The 15,987-nt window shown below is 33.7% G+C and overlaps 1 protein-coding gene across 10 annotated transcripts in view; it reads right to left on the reverse strand.

Moving 5' to 3' along the window:
- DNAI7 (dynein axonemal intermediate chain 7) overlaps positions 1–15,987 on the reverse strand; it is an 81,091-nt gene that overhangs the window by 6,480 nt on the left and 58,624 nt on the right. For 9 of the 10 annotated variants that reach the window (XM_079139356.1, XM_079139355.1, XM_079139348.1 and 6 more), the window contains 3 exons: positions 7,557–7,617; positions 5,092–5,252; positions 2,715–2,871 (listed from right to left, as the gene is read on the reverse strand). In XM_079139356.1, the coding sequence (XP_078995482.1) occupies positions 2,715–2,871; positions 5,092–5,252; positions 7,557–7,617 (379 nt within the window). The remainder of the gene's footprint in view (positions 1–2,714; positions 2,872–5,091; positions 5,253–7,556; positions 7,618–15,987) is intronic. The other variant, XM_079139357.1, reaches the window with a different exon arrangement.

The following is a 15,987-nucleotide window of genomic DNA, read 5'->3' on the forward strand; positions in this document are numbered from 1 at the left end:
CAATTACACTGACAAATACTTTTTGCTACACTAGCAAAAATAATTTGTAAAGGTAAAAAAATTATTGCCTATAAATCTCCAAACATCCAAGCATAGAAAACTTCCCCATAGTTTAAAATTTTCTGGGGTTGTAATAAGTTATTGCCAATTAGTGTAGTTACATAAAGTTGACATAATTCATATTTCCATGAATTGTGTAAGATAGCTTGTCCAATTCTAATTCAGTGTGTATAATTTAAACATGATATTTAGGAACATTTCTATGAATGTGACACCTCTAAAGCAACAAGAAAGAAGGAATGAACATAATTGTTCATTTTGATGTATTGTAGTACATTTGTTAAAAATGTACTTTTCATGTAATAAACAACTTCTAGAACATAAATGTATGTGGCTTTGTCTACACAAGTGAAAATGGTTCATTGGAGCATTCATAAGAAAAGCTTAAACCACAAAATATTAATATTTACTTCTTTTGGTATGAGTTCCTAATTTCTCTGCCCCTGTAACTAAAGTGGAATAGGGCTCTGTGCCTTAATGATCTTATCTGTTCCCAAGTAGGTAAATCCTTTCAAAATGAACAGATGAAAAACAATCCTAAAAATAAAGCTTCACAGTTTTTATCTACGTTCTCTAAACTACATCCACAAATTTACAAGAGGGGACCCTCTCAAAATTCAGCCATCTGACCATAAAAGAAGTTTTTGGTAGTAATTATCTAATCATTAGCTTATATTTTTATTTGCACATCTGACTTTATAACTGTATTTTAATAGTGTGAGTAAGCAACAATTTCCCATGTTTCAAGAATCAAAAATTGTAAAATGGCATACAGTGACTAGTCTTCCTGTGTCAGGTTTCCTATTTGCCTATTCCCCATCCCCAATACTTGTTTGCAATTTATACATGATGAATATTAAAAGATTAATCACCCCAATCTGAATTGTTTATAAGACAGTGAAAGTTGTTTTATGAAGTCTTTGAGATGTTTTCATTCATTTCTTTTTTTAAACAATGATATAACCATAAAGTAATTATTCATAGATTATGACAAATTAACAATTTAGGAACTAAAAGTAACAAAATTCACTAAACTTTAAAATTCCAACTCTATTCATTTGTATCGAAAGCAAACAACAAAGACCCTATACCTGACGTGGAAATATACAAGAAGAGAAAAGCAGCTTACAGACTGTTTTCTGTTCAATTTGAGGATTAGTATTGTCACTTTTTTATTATATAATCACAAAAGCTGACTAAGCAAAGCAACTTTAAGCCAAAAAGCAATGCTGGAGATGCCACAATATCAAACTTCAAATTATACTACAGAGCTACAGTAACAAAAACTGCATGGTACTGGTATAAAAACAGAAACACAGACCAATGGTACATAATAGAAGACAGAGACAAACCCACACAGATACTGTTGTCTGATCCTTGACAAAGGTTCCAAAAACATACATGGGAGAAAAGACAGCCTTGTTAACAAAGGGTGCTGGGACAGCTGGTTATCCATATGTAGAAAAATGAAACTAGACCTTTATCTTTCACCCTGCACAAAAATCAATTCAAAATAGATAAAACACACAGGAATTAGAAACCTGCAACTCCAAAATAAAATGTAGGGTTAACACTCCAGCTTTTGGGTACAGGCAACAACTTTCTCAATAGAACCCTTAAAGTTAAGGAAATAATACCAAAAGTTAGTAAATGGGACAGCATCAAATTAAAAACCTTCTGCAAAGCAAAGGAAACAATTACGAATGTGAAGAGAGCACCCACAGAGTGGGAGAACATCTTTACTAGCTACTATTCTTCCAGAGGAGTAATATCTTCAATATATAAAGAGTTCACAACGCTTTACACCAAAGGGAAAAAAAAATCAATAAATAGGCAAGAGAATTAGACACTTCTCAAAAGAAGAAATACAAATGGCTAGCAAATATATGAAAAAATGTTCACCATTAGCAATTAGGGAAATGCAAATCAAAACTACACTGAGATTTCATCTCATATTAGAATGGCAGTCATCAAGGATATAAACTATAATAAAGACTGGAGGGGATGTGGAGAAAAAGGAACAAATTTACACTGTTGGTAGGACTGTAAATTATAGTACAAGCACTATGGAAATCAGTGTTGAGAATCCTTAAAAGACTAGACATAGAACCACCACATGACCCAGCTATACCACTCCTTGGAATTTATCCTAAAGAATTAAAGTCATCATCCTATAGTGATACATGCATGCCCATGTTTATAGCACAATTCACAATAGCCAGACAATGGAACCAGCCTTGGTTTATCAACGGATGACTGTATAAAGAAAATGTGGAGTATGTGCACAATTAGGTTTTATTCCTCCATAAAGAAAAATGTCATTTTCAGAAAATGGATGGAACCAGAGACCATCATATTAGGTAAAATAAGCAAGACTCCAAAAGTTAAGGGTCATATGTTTTCTCGTGCATCTGGAAGCTAGAGAGGAAACAGGAAAAGAGTTGGAGTTGATCTCCTAAAAATCAAAGGGAGATCAATAGAGGAAAGGGACCAAGGAGTGGGAGGAGAGGGGAGGAGCTGAGGAGTGATATTGGCAAAATTATGTTGTTATATTGTGTGCATGTATGAATATGTAACAAATCCCATCAATATGTACAATTATAATGCACCAATAAAAATGTGGGGAAAAAAAGCTGGCTAAGGCATTGTTGTACCTTCAGCATCCCACCTTACAACCATAGGATCCTCGAAAAAGATCACTTTCTCATGAACCTTGAGCGTGACCTCTATAGGCGGAAAAGTGCTTTCTGCTTCAAAGTCTTCCACGGTTTCTGGAGGATATGTGAATTTCTGTAATCCTTCTTGGAGTATCTTTTAAAAATGACCAAAACACCACCAAGTTAGAAAGTGACTAGTAACAGTTGAAGATGTAACTATTACTGAGTAAAATGTAATAAGCACTACAGTTTGGTTCCATTTGTCTATAGCCTGACTAGTAAATGTCACAACAAAATTGAGAGAGAAATGATTGAGGGAAAGAAATCAATAAGTTTGGCTGTAATTATAGAACTTCCTCTGGGCCAAGTTCTGTGCTAGAGCTTCTCCATCATTCTGTTCCTCAGAGCAATCCTGCAATGCCTGTATTTAACAGAGAAGGTAATTAAGACTTAGAGAAATCAAGTCACTTGCCAAAGGTTATAAGATGACTTCAAGGAGGTTCCAGATTTATGGGACTCCAAATTACACAGTCTAAAACCTCGGTAAAGACATTTAGGTAAAAAGTATAGAAACCTTTCAAGAAGTATAGAAATGAGAGGGTGAAAGTAAAGCCCACAGCAGATTTTTGTAGGATAAGGAATGTAGCACAGAAGCATCTAGGGAACAGAGGAAGATTGGTTGGGGCATAATTGTAAAGGCAGTAAGGGGTTATTGAAAAAAAACCTGGGAGAAAAAGGAAGAAGGCCTCTTGGTTGCAAACGAAAAAAATGGGTGTGAGGGAGGATGTTTTGGGTTCCAATGCAGAACATGAAGTGAAGTGGTGGAGGGACATCCTGACAAAATGCAAGAACATTAGATAAGGAGTTATCTAACATTATAAAGAGTTTTGAAGGCCTTCCTTCACTATCCTTTTTTTGGGTGGTTCCTCGAATGTGGAAGGAAGATTCGAGTACATCCTTTGAGGTACTTACATACCAGATGATCTAAGTCTTGCTTTTTTAAATGAATTCTTATTTGTGGGGAGAAAGGGGAAAGAATGGCAATATCAAAGTTAGTTGGGTAGGGTGGGCCAAAAATAATCTCATATGCATAGCCCAAGTATATGTATAGCACATAAATAAATATATGTTTATCTGTGGTATTAATAATTTATTGGGGGTGATAAGGAAAAAAAACTGTCTACAAAGGCTCCAAACAACAACAAAAAGCACTGAGAATACTTCTCTAAATAAAATAATGCACCAAGGTCTTTAATGGATGGGATTGTATGTGAGAAGTAACTGGTAGTCTGTGTACATACTGAGCTATAAGGGAGAGGAAGAAAGAGGCAGAAGGAAAAGGAGGAAGGGAAGAAAAGTAGGAGTGGACTATGACAGCATAACTTGGAATATATGGGAGGAGGTGCTGGATGTAGCCACCATGAGGTTAGAAGAAACCAAGTCAACACTAGTGAAAGTGATACTACTTATAAAACAGGAGTGTAAAACTCCTTGAAAGAAAATATAGCAACTGCCTTCATCAGTATTCTTACCACTCAACGCATGTTCTGTGAATGGCAGCACCAGCGTCACCTGAATCAGTGCCTCTCAAATGTTTAAGTGCATGCGAATCATCTGTCAATCCCATCTTGTCAAAATGCAGATTTAATAGATCTGAACCCACTCAAAATGATGCGTTTCTTAGACATCCCCTCGTGACTCCCTCGCGGCTGGTTCAGTGCTACTGGATCACACTTTGTACACCAATGGTTCTCAAACGTTAGGGTGTGTTTTGTTAAAACGCAGATTGCTGAGCCTCACCATTAGAGTTTCTGATTCAGTAATTTTGTGGTGGGGCTCATGGATTTGCATTTCTAGCAAATTCCCAAATGATGTCAGAGGTTTCTCATGCTTCTGTTGAACCACAGATCTAGATGAATCTGCAAACTGTGGTCTTTGAGAAATTCATTCCACCACTGATTTTTGTAAATAAAGTGAAGTAGAACACAAACATGTGCATTTGTTTACAGACAGTCATTCTAGTACTATAAAGAGCAGTTTTGAGTGGTTTCAACAAAGCTAGTCTAGCCTACAAAGCTGAATATATTTACCACCTGGCCTTTTACAGAACATGTCTGCCAACCTCTGGTCTCATCCATTATTATTAAGGCCAATTCAGTATTTTCAAACATTAGTGATGTAGGTTTACAACTAAGTCAACATATGTGAATTCTAGTTTTAAAATTCATATTGTTTTAGAATCCTTTAGTGTCTTTTAGTTATTTTTTATTCATGCTTAATCATGTCACAGTTTATTAGATGTTGAGATCATTTGAAATGAAGTAAAAGCATAAGCAACTATTTTACTTATGTTTATATTAAAGAATTTACTCACTTGCACAATCATCCAACCTTTCACTGGTTTACACTGTGGGGGAAGCTCCAAAATATCCAAGTGGTACACTCCACCCAGAGTTGTAAATTGACATAAATCCACCTCATTGTCTTCATAGATATCTGGCTTTTCAGTAGAATTCTCTATCAGGAACAACTGTGCTAGAAGTAAACAGATGAATACCATTTCTAAATAGGTCACCATATTTTTGTATTTTCTTATGAAAGAAATGAAAAAATTCTAATATTGATAAAGGAAGGTTTTGTGTGAATAGCTAATAAGGCTTTGCAAAAACTGCTTAACACAACTATTCACAGAGCTAACCATGGAGATGGGAATACAACTATGTAATGGTCAGGTACAGGGAAGGGCTCTATTGATATTTCTATACCAACATTTTAGGAATATGCATATGATAAGCATGTGTTATTATTAAAAATATAAAGATAAAAATTAACATGAACATACATAATTATCAAACTTTTTTTTTTATGTTTAACAAGTATTTATTGAGTTACTTCTCGGTTCTAAGAAGCACTGTCTGGGGTTACAGCACTGAACCAAATAAGCAAAAAAATTATGATCTTTGTATAGCTTTCCTAAGGGAGAGATAAATGAGTAAAATATTTATCATATATAAAACTGCTATGGAGAAAAATTAAAAATAAAACCCTTTCATGAAGTGTGGTACTTTTTAATAGGGTCCAAATTAATTTCTTAAAATTGAAAATTATGGTGCTAGAACTCCAAAAGGAAAAAAAAAAAGTAAATTTTGGTCTATGTATGAAATAAAAGTGAAATTTTTTCAATTAAAATAGGCTAAGCCCAAAGATAAATAGGGATGGAGGCTTGAAAAATGAAGAAACTGGATTGGATAATACCTGTTTTTCAGAAATCCTGTGGGAAATTCTATGATTCCATTATCCCGGTATATAATCAGAGGCAATATCGGGAGTTACATATCACAGAGACTATTCCCATCCTTCACCAAAATTCTTTAAAAAGGAAAGTCAGACCACTTAAAGATTTCACCCTTTATTAGCTATGTGATCTTATTCAAGATATGCTAATTAACATCATGTGAGTTTCTTCAACTATAAAAATGGATATAATAGTAGCACCTAATAGAATGAGCTGATACATGTAAAGAGCTGGTGCTAGAAACACAGTGAAAATGCAGGGGCTGCTAGTGTTATTTATTTTTGCAGCTTTTCTTTCCCATAAAAGGAAGCACACTAGGATGGCAGGGAATTTCATCTGTGGAAATCATGCATTGAAAATTAATGGAAATAACCAAAGAAATTTTGAATTAAGTAACGTCCCTTTTTTTTTCCTTGTATACATTCATTCAATGCACTGTCCTTAATTTTTAAATGTATTTAATTAATTTATTCACCTAAAAGGAAAACAACAAAGAATCCTGTGGTTATATTTAGACTATTATGACACAGATTACTTGGGGAATCATACATAGAAAACCATGGTATTATTGACAGAAGTTCAATAACGACTGTAGTGTCATATTTGTAGTGGGAAAATTACCCAGGAAGGGTTACAGAAAAAGTATATAGACTCAGCTGACAGCTAAACCAAAGGTGTATTAGAAAAAAACGAAAAAGTAGACAAGAGGCTCAACATTAAAAAATATGCTTAGAAATATATAGAAAATAGGTTCCTTAAAGGTTATCAGGGAAGATGCATACTGATAAAGGTCAATGGAAAAGATAACTATAAATATCAAACTGAAAGATTGACAAATTATCGGATTCAGTGGTACATGCCTGTAATCCCAGTGACTTGGGAGGTTGAGGCAGAAGGATTGCAAGTTCAAAGCCAGCCTTAGCAATTTAGTGACTCCCTAAGCAACTTAGCAAGACCCTATCTCAAACATAAAAAATAAAAAGGGCTGGGGATGTGACTCAGTGGTAGAATGTCTCTGGGTTCAATCCCCAGTAATAAAAAGATAACTAAATTTTTTAAAAAAATAACAAGTTAGTCATTGCTATCCTTTATATATCCAATTGATATTTGCCAGGACAAGATTAAATTGTAGTCACTCAAAAGTGTAGAGAAATTTCTGATGTGTATGTGTGCTTGTGAAAGTTCATTGCATCATTGTATATAAATAAAAAGTGGAAATAACTTTAATGCTATCAATAGGGATTTGAATAATATTCCATTATTGGGTGGAATTATACAGCTACTAGAAAAAAGTGAGGTTATATGTTCTTACTTAAGAGAATGTTATTTATTTAGAATGTGCATTGTGTTCTATGTACATCACAGAATATTAAGTGGAAAAGATAATTTTCAACTAAAACATTTGTATGATGTAATTCCATGATTTTATTAAAAATCTAAGGAAGAACATGAGACAGTAAATAAATTTATTAACATTGGTTTCCTCAGGGGAGAAATTATGAAAAAATTTCACTTTAAATTACTGAAAATGTAATTTAGAATACCTGCTGAAACTGATTCACTTAATAATCTTATCTCCAGTTCACCTTTTATGGCTTCAGAAGTCTATAAAAAGAAAACACAAGGACAAAGCATGACTGTTAGCGTCCTCTTTAGCCCAGAGTCATTTTCTCCCTGTTCCAATCCCCACTTCAGATGTCTGCTACCTAGCATAATGCCGGAACAATTACAGTATTTTTAAAAGAAATTAAAATGAGAGTACAACTCCATTGAACTTCACAAGGCCCAGAGCTACCCTGTGCTAAGAACAAGCATGAAATATAGAAACTGGAAGCAAGGCAAGTTTTAAAAATATTATTAAGGATTTCAAGATAGGTGGATAGAGGTGCTGAGACCTCATCAACTCCTCCACAAAGAAGAATCAAAGTAGCAGGTGTACAGCCACATTTTGAAGTAATTGTGGTAGAACACAGGAAACCAGCAAAACAGAGACTGCAACCTTATAAGATTTATAGACCTGGGACAACAGATAGTAAGAGCAACAAAATATCCTGGCATCTGCCACACTGGCTTCAAAGCTGGCAGAGGGCATCTCTCCATTTGCAGAGGGATAAGGGTGAAAGAGAGTCCCAGCAAATTATCAGTGTGGATGCTGGCAATCCTACCTACTCCAAAGTTCCAAAATTCTTACAGGTTTGCAGCCCATTTAGAGAACCTGAAATCTATACAGCAGACTTTTTAAAAAAAAAAAAATTATTTTTATTTCTGTAAATGAATAAATTCTCTGTCTCCCTGAGGGGAAGCAGTTAATAAATAAATAAATGGAGGAAGGAAAGAATGAAATAAGGAAAATAACAAAAAAGAGAGTATAGAAAGAAAAAAGTAAGAATGTAAGATGAAAGAGAAAATTTCAGCATTCTCATCTGTAAGTTGAGATACTGAAGTTACTTCCCACAGTTATTTCAAGTTGATATAAATTAAGATGTAAAAACCCAGCGTAGTATAGGCTCTTAATAAATGCAAGTCCCACCCCTTATCACTCCAGACACACTCCTGTCTTCTTCACATAATGCTGTAACATCCCAATGAAAAGTTAGTATCAATAGGCATGATTAATAGTAATGATGACGATAATGATAATAATGGCAATGGCTGCTTCCGCTTTTATGGAGTTCTATTATGTGTCAGAAATCGTACTTCATGATTTAGATATATTATTACTAGGACTAAAGGATATAATAACTAAGAGCACTCAGCACAATTAGTGAATATTTTTCTTTCAAGAGTTTATTAATTTTCTTTTAAAATTCCTTTTGTCTTCTCTGGCCCTTTTTTACCTTTTTAAAATAATTTTTGTAATTTGTTCTAATTAGTTATACATGACAGTAGAATGCACTTTGACACATCACATATAAACGAAATATAATTTCTCATTCTTCTGGTTGTACATGATGTAGAATCATACAGGTCGTGCAGTCATATATGTACATAGGATAGTGTCTGATTCCTTCACTTCTCTCTACCTAATTCAAAGTATGTCTATTCTTCCCTAACCACCCCCAGCCCCTTATTATGAATTAGCATCTGCATATCAGAGAAAACATTCAGCCTTTAATTTGGGGGGATTGGTTTATTTGGCTTAGCATGATATTCTTCAGCTCCATCCATTTACCTGCAAGTGCCACAATTTCATTCTTCTTTAAGGGTGAGTAATATTCCATTGTGTACATGTAGTACATTTTCTTTATTCATTCTCTGTTGAAGGACATCTAGATTGGTTCCATAGTTTGGCTGTTGTGAATTGAGCTCCTATAAACATTGATGTGATGGTGTCACTGCAGTATGCTGATTTTAAGTTCTTTGGGTATCAACCAAGGAGTGGGATAGTTGGGTCAAATGGTGGTTCCATATTATTATATTTTTAAATCTACATAGATCTTCTTTATCAAGTTGAGAAATTTATCATCTTGTTTTTCTGAGAGCTTTTATTGTCAGTGGGTATTGAATATGGACAAATTATTTTAATATATCAATTAATATGATCATTTGGTTTTTCTTCAAATATACCATCCATTCATGTTCAAGATGCTTATTAAGAAAGTCAGTGAGCCCAGCGCAGTGGCACACACCTGTAGTCCCAATGTCTCAGGAAGCCGAGGCAGGAGCATCTTGAGTTCAAAGCCAGCCTCAGCAACTTAATGAGGCACTAAACAACTCAGTGAGAGCCTGTCTCTAAATAAAATACAAAAAAGAACTGGGTTTGTGGCTCAGTGGTTGAGTACCCCTGAATTCTATCCCTGATACCAAAAAAAGAAAGAAAGAAAGAAAAGAAAAGAAAGTCAGTGCACTAAAGTGGTAGAGATATCTGGTGAAATATTTCTTAAAAACAAGATAATATAATACTTCCAGAAGATCAGAACTCTTAGAAACAGATTCCAAAGAAAATAGATGGAACACCTGATGAAGAATGTAAAAGAATTAGAAAACAGCTTGAGATCCAAGAGAATACTAATGAACAGTTAAATGAAACTAGAAAGACAATGCAGGATATTAATGAGAAATTCAGTAAAGAGACAGATTTTGAAAATTAAACAAATCCTTGAAATAAACAGTTCAGTAAGTCAAATAAAACATTTAGTTGAAAGCTGTAACAACACACTGGATCAAGTGGAAGAAAGAATGTCTGAATTTAAAGACAGGTCTTTTGAAATATTCCAGTCAACTGAAATATCCCAGTCAGACAAAAGATGAAGGGGTTGGGGGAAAGGAAAAGGAAAATATTAAAGAATTTTGGGAAACCATTAAATGAACAAACAGCTGTATCTTTGTAATATGCAAAGATGAAGAGATAAAAGTCAAGGACATAGAAAATCTATTCAATGGAATTATAGCACAGAACTTTAGTAATCTTGGGAAAGAAATGGACATCCACATACAGGGGGTTAACAGTACTTCAGATAAGCCAGGAGTAGTGGCTTGTCTATGGTCCCAATTATCCAGGCTGAGATGAGAGATTGTAAGTTTCAGGTCAGCCTGGGCAACTTAGCAAGACCCCATCTTAAAACAAATGAAAAACACGAGCACAAAAGATCTTTACCATGGTATATTAAACTAAAATTATCAAAAGTACAGGACAGCTGGGCATGGTTGTGCATGCCCGTAATCCCAGTGACTCCAGAGGTTGAGGCAGGAGAATCCCAAGTTTGAGGTCAGCCTTAGCAACTTAGCAAGTCCTGTCTGAAAAATAAAGGATGGGGGTGTGGCTCAGTGGTTAGTGTCCTTGGATTTGATACCTAGTATACAAAAAAAAAAGAAAGAAAAGAAAAGGTATAGGACAAATAATTTTTTAAATCACCAAATTAAACTTAATGGCAGTCCAAGTAGCACATTTCTTGGCTGAAGGAATGGAATGAATTGATATATTCCACTCCTCAAAGAAAATAACAACTGACCTAATTACTATTCCCAGCAAGGCTATCCTTCACAAATGAGAAAGAAATAAAGACATTCGAAGATAAGCAAAAGCAAGGAATTCATGACCTTTGGGACAACAGTCTCACAAAAAATGCTTCAGGTAGTCCTACAACCAGAAATGAAAGTAAGATAACTAGCATTAACAGCATATGAATGTGTAAATCCCACTTGAAGAGTGGATACACTAAAGATAAAAGAATCAAACATTATCAATACAATAAGCCATCAAACCAGAAAGGTGAACAAGAAGGGAAAGAATAAAGAATATTCAAAACAACTAGAAGAAAATCAACAAAATGACAGAAGTAAGTTCATACCATTTAGTAATAACCTAGAACATAAATGAACTAAATTTTCTAATAATAGATTCGTGATGGCTGATGGATTTTAAAAAATATACTGCCTGCAAGAAATTTACTGTGCAAGTAAAGACTCAGACTGAAAGTGAGGGATTAAAAAAATATTATCCCAAGAGTAAAAGGAAACCTAAAGTGAGCAGGAGTAGCTATAATTATATCTGACAAAATAGACTTTTGTAGCATGGTGGTGCATGCCTGGTATGTTGGTACACTAGTGTAATCCCAGATACTTGGGAGACTAAGACAGAAAGATTGTAAGTTCAAGGTAAACCTGGGTAACAGCAAGATTCTGTCACAAAATAAAAATTTCTAAAAAGGGCTGGCGGATGTTGTTTAGTAGTAGAGCACTCCTATGATGTGTGAGACACTGGGTTCAACATTTATCATTGAAAAACTAGTCTGTAAGATGAAATTGTAAAAAGAGACAAGGTAGGTCACTATATAATCAAATTATAAATTCAAGAAGAAGATACCATGACTGTAAATCTATATGCAGTTAATATCAGAACATCTAATTTTATAAAACATATCTAAAGGGATATAGGATCAAAAACAATGGGGAAGTTTAACACCCCACTCTCATCAATGAATAGATAATCTAGATAAAAATAAACAAAGAAACATCAGAGTTAAACTTTACTATAGATCAAACAGACTAAATAAACATTTGAAGAGCGTTCCACCCAACAGCTGCAGCAATACACGTTCTTTTCATATGTGCATAGAACTTCACTTAAAATAGACCATATATTAGGCCACAAAATAAGTCTGAGAACAAATTTAAAAATATTAAAATCATATCACTTTTTATTTTCTAACCACAACTGAATAAAACTAGGAGTCAACAACAAAATTTGAGAAGTTTAATTTGAGAAGTCAAAAACATATATGGACTATAAACAACACACTTTTGAATGAGCAGTAGGTCTTTAAGGAAGTCAGAAGATAAATTTTAAAATGTCTTAAATGAAAATGGGAACACAACATAACAAAACCTGTACGGTGCAGCAAAAGCAGTGCTGAGAGGTATATTTATATCAATGAAAACCTATAAAAAAGGAAGATTTCAAGTAAACAATCTAATGATACATCTCAAAGACCCAGCAAAGCAAGAACAAAGCAATCTAAAATTAGAAGGAAAGATATAATAAAGATCAGCATAGAAATAAACAAAACAGAGACAAAAAATAGTGCAAAAGATCAATGAAACAAAAAGTTGGTTCTCTTAAAAAATCATCATAATGATGTTCATTAAAGATATTGGTCTGAAATTTTCTTTCCTCAATGTGTGTCTGTCTGGTTTAGGTATCAGGGTGATATTGGTTTCATGGAATGAGTTTGGGAGGGTTCTCTCCTCTTCTATTTCATGGAATACTTGAGAAGTATTGCAATGAGCTCTTCTTTAAAGGTTTTGTAGAACTCGGCTGAGAACCCATCTGGTCCCAGACTTTTCTTTGTTGGTAGGCTTTTGATGACTTCTATATCATTACTTGAAATTGATCTATTTAAATTGTGTATGTCCTTCTGATTTAGTTTAGGTAATTTGTGTGTCTCTAGAAACCTGATGATATCTTCGAGATTTTCTATTTTGTTGGAGTATAAATTTTCAAAATAGCTTCTAATTATGTTTTGTATTTCAATCGTGTCTGTTGTGATATTTCCTTGTTCATTCTGAATTTTAGTAATTTGAGTTTTCTCTCTCCTTCTCTTTGTTAGTGTGGCTAAGGGTTTATCAATTTTGTTTACTTTTTTCAAAGAACCAACTTTTTATTTTGTCAATTTTTTTTATTGTTTCTTTTGTTTCAGTTCTGATTTTAACTATTTCCTGTCTTCTACTACTTTTGGTGTTGCTCTATTCTTTTTCTAGGGCTTTGAGCTGTAGTGTTAGGTTGTTTCTTCAGACTAACAAATAAAAAAAGAGTAATGATGCAAATTTAAAAAAATTAAAGATGAAAAGGGAAACATTAAAACTGATACCATGAAAATACAAATCATTTTTAGGGATTATTTTTTAAAAACTATATGATAACAAGTTGGAAAATCTAGAAGAATGGGCAAATTTCTGGGCAAATATGACCTATCAAAATTGAACCAAGAGAACATAAAAAAATCCAAGCAGACTGAAAACAGTAAGGAGATTAAATGACTAATTAAAAGTCTCCCAAAGAAGAAGAGCTTAGGACTGGGTGAATTTTATTGATGAATCTTACCAAACTTTTAAAGAATTAGAACAATTTATTCTCAAATTATTCTATGACCTTGAAATGAGAGAACCCCAACTCAACAAAAAAAGAAAACTGTAGACCCAAATTCCTGATCAATACAGATACAAAAATCCTCCACAAAATACTAGCAAATAAAATTCAAAAGCATTTATCAAAAGGACAATATGCTATGATCAAGTTGGAAAAATGGTTCAACATGGACAATAAATATAATATTTCATATCAACAGGATGAAGTACAAAAGTGTGTAATCTCAACAGATGCAGGAAAAACATTTGATAAAACTCAACATCCCTCATGATGAAAGCCCTGAACAAATTAAGTATAGAAAGATCATATCTCAACATAATAACAGCTATATACAGCAAACCCATAGCCAACATCATAGTGAATGGGGAAAACTGAAAGTATTTACTCAAAGGTGTCCACTATCACCAGTGTTATTCAATATGGTACTAAAAGTTTCAGCCAGAGCAATTAGGCGACAGAAAGAAATTAAAAGCATACAAATAGGGAGAAAGTCAAATTATCCCTTTTCACAGATAATATGATTCTATGTGTAGAAAAACCTAGACTCCACCAAGACTATTAAAAAAATTTCAGAAAAGTGGAATATAAAATTAACATACAAAAAACAAAAGCTTTTCTATACCCCAATAACAAATTTTCTGAGAAAAAAATAGGAAAGCAATTCCAATTCACAATAGCTATTAAAAAAAAACAAAACCACCTTAGGAATAAATTTAACTCAGGAATGAAAAATCTCTACAATGAAAACTGTAAAATACTGATGAAAGATATTGAAAGGGGAAATACCTCCCATGTTCATGGTTTGAACAAATTAATGTTAAAATGTCCACACTACTTGAAGTGATCTACATATTCAATGCAATCCCATCAAGATACAAATGATATTTTTAACGGAATGGAAAGAAAAAAAACTACTAAAATCATATGAAAGCACACAAGACCCTGAATAGGCTAGGCAATGTAGAGCAAAATGAACAAAGCTGGAGGTATCATAAAACCCACTTTCAAGACATACTGCAGAATCACAATACATAAAACATCATGGTATTGAAATTAAAACACATAGTTCATAGAGAGCTCAGAGGTAAGTCCACACATCTATAGCCAACTGGTCCTTAACAAAGGTGGCAAAAACACACAGGATAAAAGATAGCCTTTCCAATAAATGGCTCTGGGGAAAACTGGACATCCATATCCAGAAGATTGAAACTTGACCCCATCTCTCTCACTGTTAGAAACTCAAAGTAGATTAAAGATCTAAATGTAGGACCTGTCGCTCTGAAACTCTAGAACAAAACGTACCTGAAATACTTTAAGACATTGGTAATGAAAAAATTTTCTGGACCTGACTCCAAAAGTGTAGGAAAGAAAAACAAAAAATGACAAATGGAATTACGTCAACTAAGATGCTCCTGCACAGCAAAGGAAACAATCAACAAAGAGATTACTTTCAGAATGGGAGAAAATATTTGCAGGTAATCATCAGATAGAAGGTTATTATCCAGAGTATTAAAAACTCAAAAAATTCACAGCAAGAAACAAACAATCCAATTAAATATGGGCAAATAATCTGAATGGACACTCTCAAAATACTAATGATAACAAAGTATGTTAAACAATGTTCAGTCATTAGCCATCAGGGACATGCAAGTCAAAACTACAATGTAATACAATCTCACCCCAGTTAGATAGTTATTATCAGAAAAACAAAAAGTTCTGGCAAGGATGTGGAGAAAATAAACTCTTACACACTGTTGGTAGGAATAAAAATTAGCACAGATACTATGGAGCTTCCTCAAAAAATATAATCTACCATATGATTCAGCTATCCCACTCCTAGATATATAGCAAAGGGAAATGAAATCAACATACAAAAGAAATCCTACATGCCCATGTTTATTGGGACACTATTCATAACAACTAAGATATAAAATCATTCTACACCCCATCAACAGATGACTTGAAATGTATAAATACAAAATGGAGTATTATTCTGCCATAAAAAATGAAATCCTCTCATTTACAACAAAATGTATGGAACTGGAAGATATGGTAAGTGAAATAAGCAAGACAAAGAAAGATAAGTATCATATATTCTCTCTCACATGTGAAAACTAAAAGAAATTCACATGAAAACAGAATAGTGATTACTAGGGATAGGGAAGGGTATGGGGCAAAGGGGGTAGAATGAGGGTACCTGGATATGATCTATGTATACTTCATGCATGTGTGATTATATCCCATCTAATTTCTTAGTATGTATAACTAATATGTTAATAAAATGTAAAATTGTTCGGTTTTTTATTTTTGTTACTGGTATAGAACCCAGAGGTGCTTTACCACTAAGTCACATCCCCAGTCCTTTTTACCATTTTATTTTTTATTTT

This window comes from Sciurus vulgaris (genome assembly GCF_902686455.1).
Source record: "Sciurus vulgaris genome assembly, chromosome: 5".
Classification (NCBI taxonomy): Eukaryota; Metazoa; Chordata; class Mammalia; order Rodentia; family Sciuridae; genus Sciurus; species Sciurus vulgaris.